This window comes from Chenopodium quinoa, unplaced genomic scaffold (assembly GCF_001683475.1).
Source record: "Chenopodium quinoa cultivar QQ74 unplaced genomic scaffold, ASM168347v1, whole genome shotgun sequence".
Taxonomy (NCBI): Eukaryota; Viridiplantae; Streptophyta; class Magnoliopsida; order Caryophyllales; family Amaranthaceae; genus Chenopodium; species Chenopodium quinoa.
This window is the reverse complement of record NW_018743920.1, coordinates 1,848,829-1,868,182: the sequence shown is the minus strand read 5'-3', so window position 1 is coordinate 1,868,182 and position 19,354 is coordinate 1,848,829. Positions and strand designations below refer to the sequence as shown.

At 35.3% G+C, this 19,354-nt stretch overlaps 3 protein-coding genes and 1 non-coding gene across 4 annotated transcripts; 2 read left to right on the top strand and 2 right to left on the bottom strand.

The window, feature by feature from the left end:
- The first annotated feature begins 9,958 nt into the window (after positions 1–9,958).
- LOC110687688 lies at positions 9,959–11,552 on the top strand. Its single transcript, XM_021864313.1, has 3 exons — positions 9,959–10,396; positions 10,488–11,153; positions 11,235–11,552. The coding sequence occupies exons 1-3, from the start codon at positions 9,959–9,961 to the stop codon at positions 11,550–11,552; spliced, it is 1,422 nt and encodes a 473-aa protein (XP_021720005.1).
- A 2,376-nt stretch (positions 11,553–13,928) lies between these two features.
- Positions 13,929–16,849, top strand: LOC110687862 (protein MHF2 homolog). The gene is made up of 6 exons (XM_021864506.1): positions 13,929–14,225; positions 14,328–14,376; positions 14,471–14,511; positions 15,472–15,508; positions 16,422–16,475; positions 16,563–16,849. Exons 1-6 carry the CDS (start codon positions 14,205–14,207, stop codon positions 16,664–16,666), a joined length of 306 nt encoding a protein of 101 aa, XP_021720198.1. The 5' UTR covers positions 13,929–14,204; the 3' UTR covers positions 16,667–16,849.
- On the bottom strand, positions 13,981–14,051 carry TRNAT-UGU. The gene has a single exon. It is a non-coding gene; the product is annotated as a tRNA-Thr (tRNA).
- A 115-nt stretch (positions 16,850–16,964) lies between the features above and the next one.
- On the bottom strand, positions 16,965–19,075 carry LOC110687861 (leucine-rich repeat receptor-like serine/threonine/tyrosine-protein kinase SOBIR1). Its single transcript, XM_021864505.1, has one exon. It carries the CDS (start codon positions 19,005–19,007, stop codon positions 17,103–17,105), a length of 1,905 nt encoding a protein of 634 aa, XP_021720197.1. The 5' UTR covers positions 19,008–19,075; the 3' UTR covers positions 16,965–17,102.
- Positions 19,076–19,354: the final 279 nt, after the last annotated feature.

Genomic DNA, 19,354 nt, shown 5'->3' with positions numbered 1-19,354 from the left:
CTTGTTAGTAGGCTGAAGACTGGACTCAACCCAAGTGATAACTGGGACGAGGGTTTCCTGCACAGCAAACACACGTAAACTGGCCTCGGGGGTTGTGCCGTGGAAGACCCCTCCGATGCCGAAGTCAATACAGTGTTTAAAGAGAGAAAGTTATGCAAGAGTATTAATTGCTTAAGGCTTGAATTGAATGAATGTAGAGAGAGAAGATTAAAGACTTATATTTTGCTCAATAGATAACTGGACCTTAAATCAAGTCACTACAAGAAAACAACTGGATTTTGACGGAAATTTTTCCGTCGAAAACATCGAAAAATCCGTCGGAAAAGGGCCTTCCGACGGAATTCCGTCGGAACAGGTCTGTCGCAAAACCATTCGTAGGAAATTGGATGTTTTCCGAGGGAAATTCCGTCGGAAGCCACCTTTCCGACAGAAATTCCGACAAAATCCATTCTGTCGGGGTTGAATTTGACTTTAAACGGGAGTCCGTCGCAATTTTTCGACGGAAAAGATTCCGTCGGAATATACCACTTTCGACGGAAAATTCCGTCGCAATGTACCTTTTCCGACGGAATATTTCGTCGGAATCTCCTACAATTTTCGTCGGAAACGACAATAAAAAAAATAAAATAAAAAAAAGCCCCCACCACCAGCCCCCCTAAACTGAACCCATGTACTTGACCCACCACCCAAAATCACCACCAAAAAACCCACGTACTTGACCCACCACCCAAAACCACCACCAGCCCCACCAGCCCCCCTAAACTAAACCCACGTACTTGACCCACTAACCAAACCCAGCAGCACACCCACCCAGACCACCCCCACCCACCACCACACCCACGTGCTTCACCGAAACCACCCAAAACCACCACCAAAAAATCCACCCACCCACTCTACCACCACGACACCGCAACCCAAATAAACATCAAAAGATCCGACCACAACCACCACAATCCAAACTCGAATATCCACCACCACCACCATAAATTTTCTAAAAAATAAAATCGAAAAACAGCAATATATTTAAAATAAAAAAAAACCCGAAAAACAACACTTTAATTAAAATTAAAAAAACCAAAAAACAGAAATTTAATTAAAATCAAAAAAACCGAAAAAAATACCTTGATTCCACCGCACAAAACCTCGAAATTGGGTTTACGAGGCCAAATTCGACCATGAAAGCCCTAGATCTAGGGTTTTCATGGTCGAATTTGACTTGAAAACCTTGTGTTGTTGATGTTGATGGCGAAAATGGTGGTGTTTGTTGTTGTTGATGGCGAAAATGACCGTGAAAACGGTGGTGTTTGTTGTTGTTGAGGTCGGCGTTAGTGGTGTCGGCAAAAATGACCGAAAAAGAAGAACAACGAGAAAGGAGGAGGAGGGGCGTAGAGGAAGAGAAGGAGAGAAAAAGAAGAGAAGGGGCGTAGAGGAAGAGAAGGAGAGGAGAGAGGAAGAGAAGGAGGAGGAGGAGGAGGAGAGAGAAAAGATGGAATGAGAAAGGAGGAGGAGGAGAGAGATACAGTAGAAGGAGATAGGAAGAGAAGGAGGAGGAGAGAGAAATTGAAGGGGCGTATATAGGAAGATTCCGGAGATATAAGGGTTTTTTTTATTATTATTTAATAATATTCCGACGGAATATTCCGTCAGAAACTTAATTTTTAGACGGAATTTCCGACGGATTTTAATTCTGTCGGAAATTTAATGTTTCGACGGAATATTCCGTCGGAATAGTGATTTTCCGACGGAATAAGCCCATAAATTCCGACGGAATATAAATCCGCCGGAATATATAGGATTTCCAACGGAATTTTGTGTCGGAAGATGTCCGTCGGAATTCGGCCTTTTTCTTGTTATGAGTGGGCTTGCCACGTTGATTGGGCCTCGACTAACTTGGCAATTATTTGGAGAGTTGAACCTTGCTCTGGGCTTTGTAATTAAAACATTTGAGGATCGGCCCAATTGAAGTAAATTGGACCCAAACAAAATCAATCAACCATAATTAAAACGGTTATTTCATGAAATGCCACTGAGCAATTGCTAAATTCACCAAATGCCATAAGCCTTTTCTAAATTCACCAAATGCCAATGACAAATAGCACATTGACACCCCGTGCCATTAATGAGGTATGTACGTTAGTTGATCGTCAATATCCATTAGTTGACCGTTAATTGAACCCACCACTTGCCACGTGTCACCTTCTGATTGGTCCTTTTTTAAAAAAAATATTAAAAAAAACCAAAAATAATTAAATTTTTTTTTAAAAAAAAAAAAAAAAAAACAGAAACCATTGAGACCACCCCAGCCACCACCGCGAAACCCTGCCCCTCCCCTTACCTTGCCGGAAAACGGCCGACCACCTTCGTAACCAACAAAAATCGGCCGGCCGGCCCTTTAGCATCCCACCTGACCCATCGCCGACCCCCAAAACCACCTGCGAAACCCCCAAAACCACCAGCTCCGTTACAGCGACGCATCTCCACCACTAATTCACAGCCACCATGCGCAGCTCCTCTCCCATTTACAACCTGCTCCGACCAAAATCCCGCAACCCCTGCTCGCCACACACAATTAATCACAGCCGCACCACCAGCCTTCGCACCACCGCACCATTGCAGCCGCATAAACGAACCTCAATTAAGCCCCAATTTGATTTGAATTGTTCGGGGAGGTGGAGGAAGGGGGTGGGGTTTTGGATTTTGTGTTTAAAGCTCCAGTGGGTCGCGATGGGATAGGAGAAGGGAAGGGGCGAGGTCGCCGGCGGCCGGCGCGCCTTCCGGTGCTAGCCCCGGCGGCAGGGGGTGGTGGCGGCTAGGGTTTTGGGGTGGGCAAGGGGCTCGATGGCAGGTAGGAGGTGGTGGCCGGTCACCTTTGAGTTCCTTTTTTTTTTAATTTTTTTGTTGTTTTTTTTTTAATTTTTTGTTATTTTTTTCAATTTTTTTAATTTTAAAAAACGGACCAATCAGAAGTTGACACGTGGCAAGTGGTGGGGTCAACTAACGGCCAACCGTCATTAATGGCACTCGGTGAATTTTTTTAAAACTCGGTGACATTTGGTGAATTTAGAAAAGGCTTATGATATTTGGTGAATTTCGCAATTGCTCAGTAGCATTTCATGAAATAACCGTAATTAAAACGAATATTTACACTTTATAATTGGACCATAGATTAATAAAGGTAATTAATAATTCAGATCTTACCAAAGATTCATTGTATTGTACGTAGAGTTGCAGCTTATTACAAGAGTATGTATTGTATAGTTGTATTAGTTATTTAGTTGTATATATATAAGATGTGAAGCATGCAATGCATGCCGAATGCATATTTTTACAGAAAGCGAACCAACGCAAATTCACTAAATGATGGAATTGTATGATTTTTTTTTTTTAGGTCTAATTAATTTAGCAAGATAAGATCAAAGTAATTACAATATTACATGAACTCACATTTAATTGAAGGTTACTAATAAAGTCTTGCACTCTTGGTGGGTATGTGTATTGTGTATGATAGGTCACATGTTTAAATCCTTCCACCTTCATTTATAAGCTGTATATCGCCCTTGTTCATTCGAACCAAAAAAAAAAAAAAAAAAAACTTAATTATTGAAGGTTGTGCTATTATAACATTTATTTAGTCATGATCTGATGAAAAAAATTACCACAACGAGCTATAATATCACTCACAAATAGATTAAATAAGTTTAGAAAAAATAATTTTAATGATAAAAAATATGTTTAGACACATTCCGAAAAAAAAATTAAAATAAAAAAAAGTCTAGACATATTCAGACAAATATATTGTATAATTTCAGACAATATCAAATAAACTAAACCGAGTCTAAATTTACAAATAAATGGCTTATTAATTATTTCAAAACAAGCAAAACTAAACAAACTTCAACTCCTAATATAATTATTGGATTAAGGTTTTTTTTTTTATTCCCTAGATATAAATAATAATCAAACATAATCCTGATTCAATCTTGATTGATTTATATTTAAGGATTAGATGTAGAGTTTCTTATAAAATAGGTTTATTAGACTAGCTAACAAAAACCCTAGTGGTATAAGACACTAATATATGTACTTGTATACTAATAATTCTTAAATTTAAAATAACCCAAATTAATCAGTCCACGACATAATAATGTCAACTAACCCATAAATATTCCAAATCTAATAATTAAAAAAACGACCAAGTTAATCATATTGTGTCTATTCAAATCCACACAATATCAAATCTCATTCATTCCCTATTTTAATAATGATTAAATGACATTGTTTTGGTAGTTAAGTTTAGGCTAATTAAGAAAATGATGTATGTGGCAGAGCTACATGCCTATACAGCTATACTAGTGTAGTAGTGTGGTCTTCCATTTGGTCGGCGACTAGTTCTGCTGTTGGGTAATTTTTGTATTGACCAATATTATTGTTATTAATTAATTAATGGTTTCTTTTTGCTTTTAAATCTTTGATAATGTGGATGTTTATTTATAATATGGTTTTTTTGTTGGACCCTACTAATGATTATTATTTTGCTATTAATATGACATTGATGTCATATTATATGTTCAAATTCTATTTTACTTGTTTATGATTTTTAATTCTTGTTTTTTTTTTTTTTTTTTTTTTTTTTTTTTTTTTATTTTTTTTGGAATTGGGAGACGTCGTCACGTGAAATAGACTTGTGAGCCATGAGAATTGAAGTAGTGTTCCTTTTCATGTTTGTGCAAGATACTCGAAGCTTGCATGATGCATCCAAAGGGACCATTATTCTCTAAAGTATATATAATCAAATGCATAATTATTTTTAATAACTAACACAAATTCATAAATGTACGTAACTAGTTGCTACTGACTCATTTAATTTTCTAAAATAAAATGTGTAAAAACTATAATGTATTGTTATAATATTTTTTTTGTAATAAAAGCACGTCATAGGAACCATGAGAATTGAAGAAGCGTTCGTTTTCATGTTAGTGCACGATGCTCAAAGCAAGCATGATGCATTCAAATTAACTTAAAGGGATCATATCTTCTAAAGTATATATAATCAAACAATTATATAATTTTAAAATTGAGAACCCAAAAATATACGTACTCTATGACTCATTTTCTCAAGTGAGATGTGTAAATATTGTAATTAAAAAGGTCATATTGACATTTTTCATGTAACAAAAGCACGTCATATATGAGCTTTGAGCATATAGCTAGTGATCGAACTTGTTGTAAATTGTAATAGTTTAAAAACAGTACATATAACAAATTATGTAGAAAGTTAGAACTTAGAAACACATGAATGCATGATCATGCACCCGTACGTGTTGGAAGCAATATGCTCTGCGCACATGGCATAACAACATAAATGGACTATTGATTTTGATTAGTGAAAACTTTAGGTATACACATGCATATTGCATTTTGTATGAATTTCTAGAGTTTTTTTTTTTTTTTTTTTTTTTTTTTTTTTTTTTTTTTTTTTTTTTTTTTTTTTTTTGCGGTTTACTCTATTAACCAGGATTTTTTAATTTTATAATTTTATTAATTTGGTTATAAGACAATAATCTTATTAAATTATATTGTATGTAGCATACTCATTCACTATGAATTAATATGGACCTATTAATGTAATGTCAAATACGACGTATGACTTTTTATACATTATGTATTATATACGTATCTTTTTGGGTACAATATTTTGTTTTGTTGAAGCCTTGAAGAGAGTCAAAATATTAATTTAATAAACTTATGGTATGAAAAGAAGGCATGCAAATATGCAATGCATTAAAGCTACTTCCTTGGAGTTATTCTACGCAAAAGTTGAAACAAAAGATGCTTAGCAAAAAGGCAAGTTTCTAATCATCCCCTCCTGCCAATAATAACGACATTATTTTGGGGGAATGCTTACTAAAATCACTTTGTTAAACTCCATTTTTGTGGGAGCATGTGGCTTACACTAATTATCTTAATTAATTATATTAATTAGCTTAATTAAAGGAATTAAGCATCAATACAGTATCAACTTCAACTATAACTCCACTAAACAAATTTGCAATTATATCATATTAGCGTAATTGCTTACGTCTTAGTTCATAATTAATTATTACTATTATTTTATTAGCTAAACTTTCTATAAAAAGAAAAATTAGTTAAACTTACATATTATATGTTAGTTTCTTGTATAATATCGGATCAACCAAATCAAATTATTCTTCCCCTAGTACTGCTTCGCTTAGACATTATAACTAATTGCACTTTTTTTCATGCTCATTGCATCACTCATATCAATGATATTTTGTTTTTATAATTTGTTCACCAAATATATCCTAGCCAATTAGCCAAAGATCATCATCAGTATATGCCTAGGATCTTTTCATATTTACCAAATCAAATACAAATACTCCTTTTGTTTTCAAATACTTGTCTCATTTGATACTCAGCTCCCTCCGTATTGTACACAAATTCTCCAAAAAGGCGGGTGTACGTTAATTTATTGTAAGACGGGTTAAAATTATCATAAAAGTAATTAAAGTTACTCTTTATACTACAAAATTTATTATTTTTCTAATAATAAATTTTATCTTATAAAAAACTTATAATGTATTAGATTAATCATATTAACCTTTATATTATGTAGACATGAATCTATAAGAAATTACACATTAAAATTAATTCAAACCAACGAAAAATTAAAAGTTACCCTTTAAGTAGTTAAAGTTACCAAAAAAATAGTTAGAGTTACCCTCAAACTGACCGTTTTATAATAAAAATTAATGTACACCCGCCTTACACAAGATTTATTGCATTGTATTATTTATTTCACTTTTCTTTTGCGGCCGTATTTTATTAGTTCATTTTCTATTTGAAAACTCTTAACAATCTATAGCTAATATTAAAATAACAACCGCTGACATCATCCTATTCTAAAATTAGACACATGTCATATTGTCATTAAAAATTTTCCCTCCAAAACTGTAAATGATTGTCATCATTTTCTGAATTTTATTTTATTTAATGAAATTTTTTCATTATCACTATTGATCCGTCCCTTCATATTGTACTTTAATACTGTATTTTTTATATTCTCTCTCCTCCCCACTATACCCATTTTTGCTTTTTCACAAATTTTTTTTTTATTTTCAACCAACCCCAGTTCCGTCATAAAATAATATTTTCTACAATTCTTCCTAATACTCCATGTCCGGAGAAATGGAGCAAGTATTAAAATACAAAGGGAGTATCTGCACAATTTATAATGTAGTACTTCGTATGGTCAGGGCGGATCTATTCATGAGCATAGTGGTGCATGTGACTCACTAGTAAAAAAAAAAAAATTATTTTTTTTTTTTATAAAAAATATCAAAGAAACCGCTTATTATAGATAGGCGGCTCTTTGATGCTGCTATTGCTACAACCGCTTTGCGCCGTGTAAGTGTGTTTTTTTAAAATATTAAAGAGACCGGTTATTTATATAACAGGTCTCTTTGATGCTGCTATTGCATTTCCCACTTTTTTGCGCTGCTTTCTTTTTTCATTAAAGAGACCAGTTATATATAATAATCGGTCTCTTAAGTTATCTCACATTTTTTTGTATAATTTTTTAATAATTTTTGTTTTCCTATTTATATCCTATATTTGTGCAACCAATTTTAATATTTTCCCATAAAGCTTATCAATTAACTAAAAAAAAGAAAAAAAAAATCATAAAGTTAATTCAATATAATAGTTTTTACAGTACCATTTGTTTATAACATGTTATTTGTAGTACTTTCGACTTGTAAGATTGAATTCTTAAGTACTATTTGGTTGTAGTATGAATTTTTGTGTCCTATTTTTGGATTGAAATCAATTTGGTGAAATATAATTTTTTTTTTTTATATATAATTTTTGGATTGAAATTAATTATGAACAAGATATGGAAAAAAAATAAAATAAAATTATACTTTCACAATTGATCAATAATTGTTAGTGACTCACCATCTCAGAAACTGAATCCTCCACGGCGTATGGTAAACCCTAATTACAAAGTTAACTGAAAAAAAAGCCTGATTAACTTTTCATATGCTCGTTATTGTTAGTAAATCTATACGCATGTGTTACATGCTCAAAACTTATTTTATGGGAAACTACATAATAAAACACTTTTTTTTTCGTATTGTTTTTTCTGTACTGGGCTTGAATAAAGTTGGACTGAAGAACACAACAAATTATACCAAAACTTTTTCTATCAGTAAATGATACATTTAAATAAGCTATACCAACCCAAAAGTCTGGAATGCTGGGCCTTATACACAACTAGGTCCACGAATGACATATATTGGACTTGACGATTTACCAAACCAATACTTAAGAGATGGTAGTCCTTGAATCCTTGTGCAGTTGTACTTCTTGATCGACCGTGAAACTGAATTTTGGACAGGATAACCTAATGTAATGACGGATGTAGGAATTAAATATAGACCGGGCCATACCTAATTCTCTAAAGTTTATTTATAAATTATCTTAATTTTAAATTACTACGCCAAGAATAAAAAGAAAAGATTATAAGAACCAGATAATTATAAATCAAAAAGCATAATTAAAAAAAAATAAAAATAAAAAAGGAAATAGAACTTGTGGCCTGCTGGATTCGATCTCTGAACCATCAGTGTTTGGACTTTGCCGAATGGAAACAACTTAGCCAAGGTGCTTCGCATTCATTTTTTAGCAATTTAAATTGTTATATAGTTTTCTGGATCATGGGGCGGGTCATGGCCTGGGCTGGCCAACCCCTGGATCTGTCATTGACCAAATGGGTTAATAGTCATTGGAATCGGGCTAAAATACCAAGCTTATTGTGTATTTCCAAGTGCTAACAAGGATATCTTATGTCAATAGTTAACAAATCAAAACTAGGAGTTGGACTTGAGATGACAGTCCTGATTGATTCCTTGTGTAGTTGTACTCCTTGATTGATAGTGAAACCGAATATTGGACAAAGTAACCTAATTTAATGGGTTAATAGGCATTAAGATCGGGTCAAAATACCAAGCGTATTGCTTATTGCCAAGTGCTAACTAGGGTATCTTATGTTGATGGTTACCAAATCGAAACTAGGAGCAATGTAATTTGGTAAGAAAATTAGACATAGTAGCATGTATCAAGTACTTCCACATAACCTCTTAGGCCTACATTGTGTTACATTCGATGCCATTTTATTTTAATAGTTGTAGATAGCTAGTTTTAATTAGTAATTGATAGAGATATGAATAATGGAATATAATGTGGAAGTACCACAAATGTTATATCTATGTTAAAAAGATTTCCTCACCTTTGATAAGATTCAATTGTTAAGTATAAAATATACTCCCTCCGTTAATTTTTATTTGCAACTTTGGGGCAAATTGCGGTTCACGAGGCAAAAGTTAAGAGGCAAATATTAGTGGGGTTAATTGAATGTGATTAAAGTGTTTGGAGAGAGAAAGGTTTGGCCCACCACTAAGAAAAGTAGTGGGAAAACCTGTACAACTTTTGGAGGGACTGTATTTCCCCCCAAAATTTCAGCGAAATTTTGGTTTAGGCTGAAATTTGGAGAAATTTCATTTCCCACCAAAATTTTCCAAAATTTTAAACTACAAAACAGTGTACTGTTTAAATTTTGCAGACTTATATAAGCACTGCATTTCATATTACAGAGGCAATTAAATACAGCCTCTCCATTCAAACAGCATTTAATGGTTTCTTGTTCACCCAAAACATAAATATTGTTCCTCCAAAAGATAATCTACCTTACAAATTACACGACGTTAGCCCATTATATACCAAAAAATTTCCTACAATTAAGTTAATACTACCCAACTAAGACCCAAACACCTTCATAGGCAGCTGCAGCTCCTTCTTCCTTCATCTTGTTCCCAAAAACACAGCAGCCACCATTACATCAATCAGCTGAAGCTAAGGAAACAAGCAAGGTCAGATAACCATGGCAGACTCATTTGAAGCGACATACTTTGATGTGGATCAAATTTTGACAGAAGAAGAAGAGGCAGAATTGTACTACGAATACGCAGAAATTATGCAAGATCTAGGCATGGATTACTACAACTCTGAAGATGATATGATGCAAGACACAGAAGGAGAAGACCAAGGCCAGCAAAACACTGAACACACACAAGCTGAGGCTGGTTTCCAGGAAATGGAACAAGCCATTCACCAGGGGACTCAACAGAGACAAAGAAAGCAGCTCACCATGAAACAAAGAAGAGAAATTGTGAATTCAATGTTGGTCAACATGCAGCAAAGGAACTTACCAAGAGGTCACTTAAAGCATTTGGCAGTTAATTACAATGTGCACAAATCAAGCATCACAAGAATTTTTGCAGACATAAAGAAACAAATGGCACAGGGCAGTTTGATTGATGTCAAGGAGCAAAAAAATTGGCAGAGTAGGCAGAAAGCCAAAGGAATTTTCTGATGAATTCCTACAATCAGTGCCTTTACATTTAAAGTAGACAGAAAGGAGCTATGCAGCAGCATTAAAGATCTCCCATGTGACACTTCACAATTTGAAGAAAAAGGGAAGGTTAAGAACACACACAAGTACCAACAAGCCAGCACTGACATCAGACCACAAGGTAGCAAGAATGAAATGGATTTTGTCACACATAAATCCAGTTACAAGTAATGGGGAACCAACATTTGTTGAAATGAACAATGTGATACACATGGATGAGAAATGGTTCTATCTGAACCCTGACAAGAGGAGGTTTTACCTCCTACCTAGTGAGGAAGATCCTTATAGGCCTATACAGTCCACAAGATTCAAGCTCAAAGTAATGTTTATGGGCTTAATTGGGAAGCCATTGTATGACACAGATGGGGGACTACTTCATGATGGGAAATATGGAATTTTCCCATTCACAGTCAAACAACTAGCCAAGAAGTCAAGTAAAAACAAAGTAGCAGGAACATGGGAAACAAAAGCAATACAAAATGTAAATAGAGAGGTCATCAGAGACATGTTGGTGGCCAATGTCATTCCAGCAATTATTTCAAAGTGGCCTGATAGTCAGCCAAAAAATATTGTAATCCAATGGGACAATGCAAGGCCACACCAAGTTCCTACTGATGCAGAGTTTATAGCAGCAACAACAGCTCATGGATTTAACATTCAATTTGTTTTCCAACCACCACAATCACCAGATTTGAATGTGCTTGACTAAGGGTTGTTTAGGTCAATTCAATCATTGCAATATCAGTCTTTTCCTAACAACCTAGATGAGTTAGTTACAAAAGTGCAAGAATCTTATGAGGCATTCAATCCTCAAGTCAACAAGTACATTTGGCTGTCTTTGCAAAAGTGCATGATTGAGATCCTTAAGGTACAAGGTGGGAATAAGTACAAATTACCCCACATGAACAAGAAAAAACTCGAAAACCTTGGAGAGTTGCCAAATCATGTACCAGTGCAGAAGGAACTTGTTTTAGAGGCAGTGGAGTACCTATACACTATGTTTAGGCCAGTAAATGAGGGGATTGAACAAGGAACAGAAGAATTTGAGGTAGATGCAGACTGAGGGACTCATCACATCAAAGTAGAGACACATGGACTGCCACACATAACCACTTACAGTTGGTATGGTAATTTTGTTTTATGTTCTGTTTTTTTATTCGGGTATTAGGTGGTTAGGTGTATTTTGTTGATTACAGTGATGAATCATGTTAGGCAGTCTAATGTAGAGTACTTTTGTAACCACATGTTCAATGGAATAGAAATGGTTAAGAGTCTGATGTTAAGTGGGCACTCAATCCATCAGAAGTTTTTTTTTTTTCCATGTTTCAATAAACTACCAACCACAAGGTTACCTCAACAATAACAGCATAAAGCACATCATTGGAGCAAAACACTTATGGGTTGGGAAGGTCAATAGAGTCCCTTCCTCATTTGGATTTGGACAGAGTACACAACACAGACACTTAGGGGACTGAATACAAGTCATGCTACCACATAAGGGACTGTCATGTGTTCTCTACTTAATTGATCATTGAGAACACTTCAAGGTATGACCAAGGCACCTTTAAAAAGTGTACAGACACATTAGCCTCATCATTCATCAATCAAACACCATATGCCATATTCCAACAATCCAACAGTTGCTAAAATATACTCCAACACATGCATACATGCAACATAGTCCAAAACAGCAGACATAGCCAAGCATCCAACTGACCAGCCAATAACAAACAACCTATCTAGCCAACAAATTCCGGAACAGCAAACATGACAAAAGAGCAGGCAATCAAAAACAGGCAACCATCCAACATCAATCCAGATCTACGCATACAAAACTAACTAAGCCAACATGCATCCAAATCTAGTCACAGAATCCCACAACACCAACCAAATAACAAAGCTAATCAACAGTATATCAAAAAAATCAAAAAATAGGGACTCTTTTTTTTAAAAAATCAACACAGGAAGGGTTAGAAAGCGTTACGCATGGGTCACTTGGAGGGTTGAACCCTACGGTTCATCCGCCTCGCAGAGTGCTTCTTCAGAGGAGGGCCAACCACTTCACCGTCGTCACCTTGGTCAGCCTCGTCATCAGAAGTCAGGAGAATGACCTCCTTGTCAGGCAACCCCCGAATACGACTCAAAGCCACCAGGGCCGCCTTCCTTTTAGCCCGAATCTTGGGGGGTGACCTTGGATTGTTAGATCTGGGCTTAGTTTTGGGCATAACACTCCCTTCAGCACTGTCGCACACTGGATCTACAGAAACACCAGTACAGTCTAGCGCTTGTTTCCCCCGTGAATCTCCTTGACCCTCACCGGTGTTGCGACGCTCATCCTCGTCTACGCTTTCAAGAACTTGGCCCAAGACCTTGTATGTGGTCGAAGAACAGTAATTCAGGGCCTCCTCACACGCGTAAAAGTCACGAGGAAAAGGAGATCCTTCGGCGATACCTGTCATCAGGGTTTTTATCAAGTTTTCCTCGCCTCAGTCATCGGTGGCAATATAAGCGTCGCGAAGTGGAGATAGGTAACCATGGTGGTGGGGGACTCTTTTTTTTGGAAGTTGAGAGGACGAAAACTCAGATTTCAGGAGGAACAATGGAGAAAATTACAGAGGCGAAGGAGAGTGAAAGTCGAAGAACCGGATCTAGGGTTCTTAAGAAGACTCGAGAAGCCAGAAATAATCCCACGATTTTTTCAATTAAATGTTGGTGGTTGGGAATGTGCCTGATGGGATTGGATTGGGGGAAATAAATGGAGGGAGTAATTAGATTAGATTAATTTAGATGTTTTGTATATAATGTGGGATTAGGGTTAATAAGGGGTAGAATTAAAAAAATCAAAAAATTTAAGTAAGGGTAAAATAGTAATTTTCAGGGTTTTTGTTTACCAAAAATGGAAATAAATTAGAAAGTTGCAAATAATTTTTAGCGGACTAAAATGGCAAAAGTTGCAAATAAAAATTAACGGAGGAAGTATATCAAGTCAAAATAAAGTTGAAAGTCAAGGATTGATAGAATATTAGAATTCTTCAAACTTAAGAAGAATTTGAAAGGACACATAAGTAATTATAAAATTTGATGTACCCAGCGAGAATATAGGAAATTCTTTTTTTTTTTTTTAAATTCTTTTCATATACGAAGTAGAGTATTTAGTAAATTATTAATTAATTCAATATAGGTCATACAAATTTGAAATATTCTTATCAAGTAATTTCAACTTTCGACTATTTTTACTCTACTTAAAACCTCTAGCATATTTTTTTGGAATTTAATAATTCGCACACAAGTAAGTCAATCTTCCATTCATGATGGTATATAATACTTTTATACTATGACAACATAATCGTTAATGTCCTTTTCATAAAAAGAATACCTATTTGTAACATGATGTATTGATGTCATACTATTGGAATATTCAAATATCTTACTATTGGAATTTTTCAAGTTTCAAATCCAAAAATCATGAGTTAAATAATTTAAAATAAAAATGCCCCCATGCAGGATCGAACTCAGACCTTCAGTTTACAAGACTGACGCTCTACCACTGAGCTATAGGGGCCTTTCTATTAGTTTTGCCAAAAAAAATTTATTTTTAAATAAACAAAACAAAAAAATACAAAAAAAATCGCAAATAAATAGAGAGATAAAAACAAAAAGCGCCATTTCCAGTTAACTTGGATTCCATTAAAACACCTGAATTTTCTCTCTAAAAATGGAGGATAATTTTGATCCTGTAAATTTTTCTTCTTCCTATTTACATTATTTTAATTCCTTTAATTATGAATTTTAATTGCTGTTTAATTATTTTTTAATTTGGTGAATTTTCGGTAATTAGGACCTAGTTCACGCCATTTTCAAGCTCGTCTGGCGCAAAAAAGCACTTGGTTTTCTCTCTTTCTCTCTCCTAAATGTTAATCACTGTCTTAATCGCGTAATTTGTGATTAATTATGCATTTAATTTGATTTTTGTGATTGTAGAGAGAGAAAGGAATGAAGGCATTGATAATCTGGACAATGAGGTAAATTCCGACGCTTCATTTTTTAATCATTGTTTATAATTTTAATTAAATTCGTCAAATTGAGCAAAATGTAATTGATTTTTGAGTATTTTTAGTTACAGAAAAATGTTTGGATTTTAATTTAGTTTGGTGACATTTTGGCTTTCTGAACAATGCTATTATGGAGTTTTATGTATGTTTGTTCATTTGTTGGTGTGAATTCGATATCGAAATTGATGAAACTTGGTGTAAATGGCGGCGTCTAACTGTTAATATAAGCTACATTGTTGAAATTGTTGTGTTTTCATGATGATGAACATTATACATAACATATGAAAATAGGTTTTGTGGAGGTTCTAATGGGGAGTGGTAATTTTATTAAGATAAGTGGCTCGGGTGCTGTGTTAGAGTGTGTTGGTGAAGGTTGAAACTCGAAAGGAACGAGCCTACTGATAAGTCGATAACCTTAGATTGATTTCGATATCTTGCATTGTATATAGAACATTTTTTTTTCTTTTTTTCTTTTTGGGTGTAGGATACTAGGATATGGATATGCACTCATTGTTTGTCATGTTTGTTTAATCACGATCAGCTGGGATTATATAATATGTATTGCTGATATAATTCTCATTGTTTGGTTCATTTAGCTGAAGCAAACCCTTCATAATCTTACTATTATTTGTAATGCTTTTATCCTTGCAAGATGTTTACCCTTTTCAACTTATATTTGTTCTCTTTGTTAATCTTCGTTCATGATCCTATGATTCCTATCTCATACGTTTTTCTGTTATATGATTGAACTCTTACTTGGCTTGTTTGTAAAGTTGAAGTGTGCTTTGTTAATCTACAGTAATTTCAAATTATATGATCAATGATGATGAATTTGACGAATGTTAGTTTTATGATTTTCTACCATTTGACATGTACTCTGTACTACTCCGAAGAAGTAGATCTGATGCCTTTTAATTTTGGTTGCTGCAGGTAACAGCTGGAGCTAAAAAGATTCGGCCAACATCTGGTACATAAAATTACACGGTCATGTTCATTAATGTTTAATCTTGTATGCATACTTGCAAAGGTCTTGTTTGAATTTCAATGTGACACGTTTAAAACTATTTCTGATTGCATACTGTCTTGCAATACTTAGTTTGGTAATATGGGGCTGATTGTCATCTATATTTCTATACAAGTAATACAAATTGAGCCCAATCTTATGAGCCTAGTGCAATCCTGTTTTTCTTCTGCTTTGGAGGTTGATTTCTATGTTTGAATACTGTTTTTGTCGTGATACCCAGAGCTCCAGTAGCCAGAGAGTTTTGTGTTTTCTCTCTTCAGAAAAAGTATCGTTGTAGAAATTAGGTTCATCTGTGGTGTGGACTTCCCTTGTTTGAAATAAGGGCTCTCAGTTTGTTTCTTATGTTGGTGTGGCTTTCTGAATCACACAAACTACATAGCGCCTCAACCACATTAATGCTTGATGGTCAAATGATTTTCATGACAGGCTTTTTAGCTAATGATCATAAAGGAAACTTTTGCCAGCGATCATTTTGCAAGTCATTTGTTCTTAGTGTTATCAATTATCAATTACATAATGTCAGCAATATATCTACATTATATAAGCTAGAGCTTTCTTCATATTAATGTGATGAAGATAACTTTAGCAGTGTTGGGTTTATTTGCTACTTTTATTTAAATCCATAAATGTCAAGAGTGCATGTAAAATCCATGATGCCTGTTGTTAATCCCAATTTATAATCTCTACTTATCTCGTCTTTTTTCCCTTCTTGTTTTGCCGGGGGTGAGAAAAGAGGGGGTGGGGAGACTCTTGTTTTGGTACTTTTGATGCTGATTCTCTTATTTCATTAATTTAGCTTGAACTAATAGATGCAAAGAATCATGTAATAAATGCTTTATTGACTTGTAAACTTCAGCTAATGCAACTGCTGTGAAACTGAGTTGTGAACTTCTCCGGATCTTCATCACAGGTCTGCTTTTAGCTATTTTTGTTCTACCATTTCCAATGATATTCTTGACATATGGAAATTTTTATTCAAACTATAACCTCATTTCAGAGGCCATTCAAAGGGCTGCCACCATTGCTGAAGCAGAAGGTCTTAGTCAGATTGAAGGAACTCATTTAGAACGAATTCTCCCTCAATTACTGCTGGACTTTTGAGGCACTGCAAGGACTGTGATGTTTGTGTTTAGTCAAAACAATGTGTGATTTTGGAGTAAGTGAAATCAAACGTTAGAATATTCAAACTTAGAATCTTCAATACATGTTATAATCATCAATAGTGTGAATAAAGAGGATTATATTTGAAACTACTGCACCTTGATATGAGTATCTTTGCATGACTGAGCTGTATTTTGGCTTTCCTGTGCAAAATTTTCTATTATTCATACATTTATGCCGTGCTTGTCACAGAAAGGTTCAATTGCTCCTCATTTTTTTTGAGTGGTAGCACATAAAGTATCAGAAAACATTTTGATGATATTTGATTCAATAACATATTTTTAAAATCAGACACTTAATTGATGCATTAGATATGCTTTCGTGTGGCCGAATTACATACTATATAGTCTACATTTGCTTCCATTTTGGTAAATATTTAGCTTAAGTTTAAGTGACTGATTTGAGCCAACATACACCTAACTTCCTTACTGTTAGGCCTTTTTTTAGGATCGTCTAGAGTGCAAAAGCAAGCAATTTTGAGCACTTGAAGCATTTGCTCTTCATACCCATTACCCATTAGCGTAGGATCAATTGCTCTTTTAGGATCCTCCGAAATCATGACGTTCCTTATCCATGACACCAAGCTTAACTCAGCTGTGTCTTGAAAGAAAATATCCCCCGGTAACTTTCCCATCACTAGAGCTCCAAGAACCACCCCAAGGCTGAATATATCACATTTGTCTGTGAACTTCACAGTTTGGTGATACTCTGGAGCTATATACCCAACTGTTCCAGCAACATTTGAAGTTGACATGTGGGTATTCTCGATTGGCATTTCCTTTGCAAGCCCAAAATCTGAAATTCGAGCCTCCATATCATCATCAAGGAGGATGTTGGCTGGCTTGAGATCCCTGTGAATGATACGGGGATTAATGTTCATATGGAGATGTTCAATTCCAGAAGCCACTCCGAGTGCTATTCTATATCGAGATAACCAATCTAACTCTGTGGTTCCATTGGCAAGTTGTGCCATTATATCTTGTAGACTACCATTTTTCATATACTCGTACAAAAGCAAATGACAGTTGGATTGTGGCACATGAGCAAGGAGAGGTAGCAAATTGCGGTGCCTGACTCTGCCAACTGTTTTAATCTCCGATCGAACTTGAAGCATCTTCTTGTTTAACATCTTACTATCTTCTTCAGTGAGCTCCACAGCCTCCTTAGGCGGTTCGAGTATCTTCTTTATTGCAATCATCTTGCCATTGCTCCCTGGCAACTCTGCTTTGTATACTTCACCACATCCACCTTTTCCTATCAACTGTAAGTTTGCCAAACCATCTTCTTTCTCCAAAAAAGCAAGGTCCTCTGCTTTCTTAATAAGTGGACTGAAGATTGATGGTCCGGCACCCTTCCCTCCACCACGTAACATAACTAAACACATCTTCACAAGTCCCGAAAATATCATCCCGCATATACCCCCCACTATCGCTCCAGCAAGAAACCCAAGTAGCCACGCTGCGAGCTTCTTGCGTTTGTGGTGGCGCTTAGTTTTAGGTGGAGATGGCGAAGGAGCTTGAGCAGGACCAGAGCTTGCTTTTGGACTGTGGTTGCCCCTAGTTGTATTTACATCAAGTATATATCTTCTTGGAACTAAGCTCTTCCTTGACACTTCTGATGATATATATTCTACCCCTTTTAGAACAGGTAATGGACCTTGAATATAATCATTCCCAGAAATGTCAAAGAATTGCAAGTTCCTAAACGACTTCAAAGATGCTGGAACCTTCCCAGTGAATAGATTATTAGCAAGTGAGAGGCTCTCTAAATTCGGGAAGTACCTCAAGAAGGTCAAATCCCCAACAAACCTATTCATGGAAAGATCAAGCACTCGAAGACGGACAAGTTTCGACAATTCAGAGGGCACACGGCCAGTAAAATGGTTATTTTTAAGGTTAAGAACCTCAAGTTTCAAACAGTCAACAATTTCTTCTGGTATTTGGTCAACAAGATGATTAGTTGACAAAGTCAGCTCTCTAAGCTCCGAGAGCTGACCAATAACCGGAGAAATGAACCCGTCAAGCTGCTCCGACTCATAAACAATACGAGTGATCTTCAAAACAGAGTTGTAACTCGCAACTCTCCGCTCACAAGAAACAGCAGGAGAGTTGCAAGGAGTTCTAGTAAAAGAAGGGTGGTAATCACTTATGCCTAAGTCTCTTTGGATGACTTGAAAGGCTTTGTAGTCGGATGGGTCGAGGTATATCTTCGCATGAACGGCGAAGACGAGAGAAAAGAGCAGGCAGAAGTACAACTGAAAACTAGTAAATGTAAGCTCCATTGGAGCTTGAAAGTGTAGAAAATTTTGGTGTTTATTTTCTCAAGTTTAGTTGATGAAGTGAGTATTACAAGAAGAATTAATTTATAAAGGCAATTGCCGTGTGGAATATTAAGGTTATTGGGCCTACTATTGACCGAGACTTTGATTATTTTGCGACGACTTGGGTTGGTTGGGTCTCTAACGTGCCCTTTGGGCAAGGATACATAGTGACATTTTCAACTGTTTATAGCATGATTTTTTTTTTATTATTAATCTTGTTTTAGTTTTGGTTATTTTTATAAGAACACATTCTATTTTTTCATTAATTGATGCTAGTAATAGTAATATTTGTGCCAAAAATGTCTTTG

What these genes read in the sequence shown, in the direction of transcription:
- LOC110687688 (XM_021864313.1), top strand. Translation starts at nt 9,959, where the DNA reads ATGGCAGACTCATTTGAAGCGACATACTTTGATGTGGATCAAATTTTG. An exon ending in CACAGGGCAGTTTGATTGAT is followed by an intron (nt 10,397 to 10,487) that starts GTCAAGGAGCAA and finishes CATTTAAAGTAG; the next exon opens with ACAGAAAGGAGCTATGCAGC. An exon ending in ATGGATTTAACATTCAATTT is followed by an intron (nt 11,154 to 11,234) that starts GTTTTCCAACCA and finishes TTGCAATATCAG; the next exon opens with TCTTTTCCTAACAACCTAGA.
- LOC110687862 (XM_021864506.1), top strand. Translation starts at nt 14,205, where the DNA reads ATGGAGGATAATTTTGATCCT. An exon ending in CTGGCGCAAAAAAGCACTTG is followed by an intron (nt 14,377 to 14,470) that starts GTTTTCTCTCTT and finishes TTGTGATTGTAG; the next exon opens with AGAGAGAAAGGAATGAAGGC. An exon ending in AAAGATTCGGCCAACATCTG is followed by an intron (nt 15,509 to 16,421) that starts GTACATAAAATT and finishes TGTAAACTTCAG; the next exon opens with CTAATGCAACTGCTGTGAAA.
- LOC110687861 (XM_021864505.1), bottom strand. Translation starts at nt 19,007, where the DNA reads ATGGAGCTTACATTTACTAGTTTTCAGTTGTACTTCTGCCTGCTCTTT.